The 3,044-nt window shown below is 34.2% G+C and overlaps 1 protein-coding gene across 1 annotated transcript; it reads left to right on the top strand.

The window, feature by feature from the left end:
• The first annotated feature begins 264 nt into the window (after positions 1-264).
• Positions 265-2,162, top strand: im:7150988 (Golgi-associated plant pathogenesis-related protein 1). Its single transcript, XM_052615523.1, has 5 exons — positions 265-388; positions 467-488; positions 1,245-1,454; positions 1,666-1,743; positions 1,881-2,162. The coding sequence occupies exons 2-5, from the start codon at positions 482-484 to the stop codon at positions 2,036-2,038; spliced, it is 453 nt and encodes a 150-aa protein (XP_052471483.1). The 5' UTR covers positions 265-388; positions 467-481; the 3' UTR covers positions 2,039-2,162.
• The last annotated feature ends 882 nt before the right edge of the window (positions 2,163-3,044 follow it).

Consider the following 3,044-nt stretch of genomic DNA (forward strand, 5'->3'; position numbering starts at 1 on the left):
TTTCTTTTTTGTTGAACCCTGCATTGAAATGTATCCTACTTTTTTTCCATAAGTCTTTCACATTTATCTCTAATCAACAGGTATCCTGCACTATTTCTTTTTGCTCTCTTTTATGCACGCACATGCATGCACGCACACAGCACACAGTAAACAGTAAACTATTACAAAAACGTGTGCCAAGATTCTAGGAAATCAAACTGATGGACATTACTTTCGCTCCTCAACTAGTGGGACCAGTTTCACCTTCAGATTAAATGAAAAGGAGGGAGGTGGAGGCGGAGGAGGAGATAACGGCAAACGTATATATACACACCATCTGTGCCCATAGCTTTAAACTACCAGCTGAAGCCAGAGTGGGTACACAACATCCTTACAGCTCAAAGAGAAGGTGAAATGCCACATTTAGATTATAAAATGAAATGATAACTATAATGTGAATATTAATATCTATCCTTGTTCTTTACAGCATACTTTGGAAGCAATGGCAGGTGGGTCTTGTGCGCTATGTGCAATATGCATTTCTGTATTAATTTCAAGCAGGATTTTTTATTTAAAACGTTTTCAAAATGCTGATTTAATGCCAAAAACTAAACTAAAGTGACTGGATAAATCTATATTCTGGATAGATCTTCATTCAGTCATCTTAGGGTTTAAAAGACACTTTATATTCTGTAATATTATCAGTTTCAATACACTGACACTATTTAAAGCAGCTCTACAAAAGACAATAGTGTCAATGTCTAGCTCGGTTTCTATACTTGAATTGAATTAAAAAAAGTGAAGCTGAAATAAAAGTGAAAAAGTGAAAGTGATTCATAATTAATGAACTCCGTGATATATCAGCACTGTTTTGAATCAAGTGAATCGAATCAGTGCTGAGCCGAATCACACTACTGCTTTCTGTAGAGCTATGAAATTTGCACTATTCGAGAACTAAACTGAATCAACACCGAACCTACAGTACTTGAGCTGAATATTGACCCTATTAGCTTCCTTAGAGCTGCTTATAGAGTTAAACAGAGGTTGTAAAGAAAACCACTCAGCAACTTTGCAAACCTTTTTTATTTTTTTTTCTGTATCACTGTGAAGCTTCTGCTACAATCTGTATTGTGTAAAGTGATACAAGTGTGACTTGATTTGACCTTCTGTAAATTTGATGAAAAGTTTAGGCAATTTTGCAACTTTATGTATCTTTATGAGTTTTATGTATAAAGGGCTGGTGGTGTTTGCATGATTCTCCACAGATGAAAGCTTTAAGCAGGAGTTCCTGGAGACCCATAACCAGTACAGGAAGCAGCATCAAGCCCCAGAGCTGACGTACAATGACGAGCTGTGCACTGCTGCTCAAAAGTGGGCGGATCATATGCTGAGCAAAAGATCATTGGGCCACAGTGACACAGATGATGGGGAGAATGTGTTTTATTCCTACTGTTCTGAGAAAAAGACACCCACAGGTAAAATCTGCAGCTTAATAATTACGTAAAGCGTCTGTAAATAAATTCAAATGTGGAAAAGTATAGACTCAGTGGAATTCATTCACAAAAATAAAAGAAACACCCAATTCACATTACATGAATTTACATTTATATATATTTTTTAAGTACAATTGTGGATGCAGCACTGAGCACATCACACTGAAGATATTTCTTATTTTGTGTATCTTAGGGAAGGAGGCTGTAGACAGTTGGTACAGTGAGATCAAGGATTACGACTTTACTAAATCAGGACATCAGCCCAAAACAGGTAATGATCATTTCGGGAATAAATAGTTTCATTTGACTATGACATTACAAAGATGTAATGAATTGACATTTCTTATTATTGGCTTACTCTAATTCTGTCTAGTTGTATATATAAATACACATTTTTTATATTTGCAGGGCATTTCACTCAGGTCGTGTGGAAATCATCCACTGAGCTCGGTGTAGGTCTGGCGACTGATGGAAACACAGTTTTTGTCGTGGGCCAGTACAGACCTGCTGGAAATATAACCAACGATGGTTACTATGAGAAAAATGTTCTTCCTAAAACTGAATGATTGTTTTCTTTCCTCAATGAATTTGTCCATTGCTAAATGTTTATATGATTTAGCAGATGCTTTTAATTCAAAGTGACTTACGTCACCATAACCATTTTAAATGTAATACATGGATCAAATCCTGTGTGTGTTAATAAAGTAATGGATCTTTGCGTCATAAACAATTGTGCATTTATTTATACAAAAATTGACATCATGATTTAACATTATGAGCACAAAACGCTGAAACTGCCAAACAAATACCAAAAGAAGCAACAACCCTTCCTGTGAATTGTGAGACACATTTCTAAGGTTTCTAAATTCTCAACATAATTAACACAATTTACTACGTGCCTTCTGTTGTTTTAGCTTGTAAAGGGTCTTTTGGTGAATTTGTAAAGGCTCCACATTCAAGTTGTGAAATCTTTATTAGCAATTACACTTACACTTACAGACAAACACAAACAACTGGACTATATATATATATATATATATATATATATATATATATATATATATATATATATATATATATATATATATATATATATATATATATATATATATATATCTATCAGATATGATCATCAGGCTTTTGAAGAAAGTTTATGTGTTCATTTCTCAATCATATATGTACTGTATTGCATTTTATGGTTTATACGTTTTTATGGCGGGCCAGAAAATAGTCAAAGGATAATTTAAGAAATGAAGAGATTGAATTTGAAGAAATGGAGAGATTGATTGCGTTTGAATAAGTGGTGTAGTATGCTTTCATCTGAAAATATTCAGAAGCCTATAGAAGGTAACAAATTCCTCCAGAACTTCTCGCTCATGTCCATTGCTATCAGCTTCTCAATCTTTCTGATTTGAGTGATCCTTCTCGATCAATTTAGATTTATTGCTAAATATTCAGTTATATTACGGGTCGTTTATGCATTATTGATGGGTAACTTTATTCCTTGCCTTCCTTTTTTACATCTCTGAATAGAATTTCCTGACTGCGACTATGGAAAGCCGTTACAACATT

The sequence above is a fragment of the Carassius gibelio genome, chromosome A14 (assembly GCF_023724105.1).
Source record: "Carassius gibelio isolate Cgi1373 ecotype wild population from Czech Republic chromosome A14, carGib1.2-hapl.c, whole genome shotgun sequence".
In the NCBI taxonomy this organism is placed as follows: domain Eukaryota; kingdom Metazoa; phylum Chordata; class Actinopteri; order Cypriniformes; family Cyprinidae; genus Carassius; species Carassius gibelio.

What these genes read in the sequence shown, in the direction of transcription:
- im:7150988 (XM_052615523.1), top strand. An exon ending in TGAGAAAAAGACACCCACAG is followed by an intron (nt 1,455 to 1,665) that starts GTAAAATCTGCA and finishes TGTGTATCTTAG; the next exon opens with GGAAGGAGGCTGTAGACAGT. An exon ending in AGGACATCAGCCCAAAACAG is followed by an intron (nt 1,744 to 1,880) that starts GTAATGATCATT and finishes TTATATTTGCAG; the next exon opens with GGCATTTCACTCAGGTCGTG.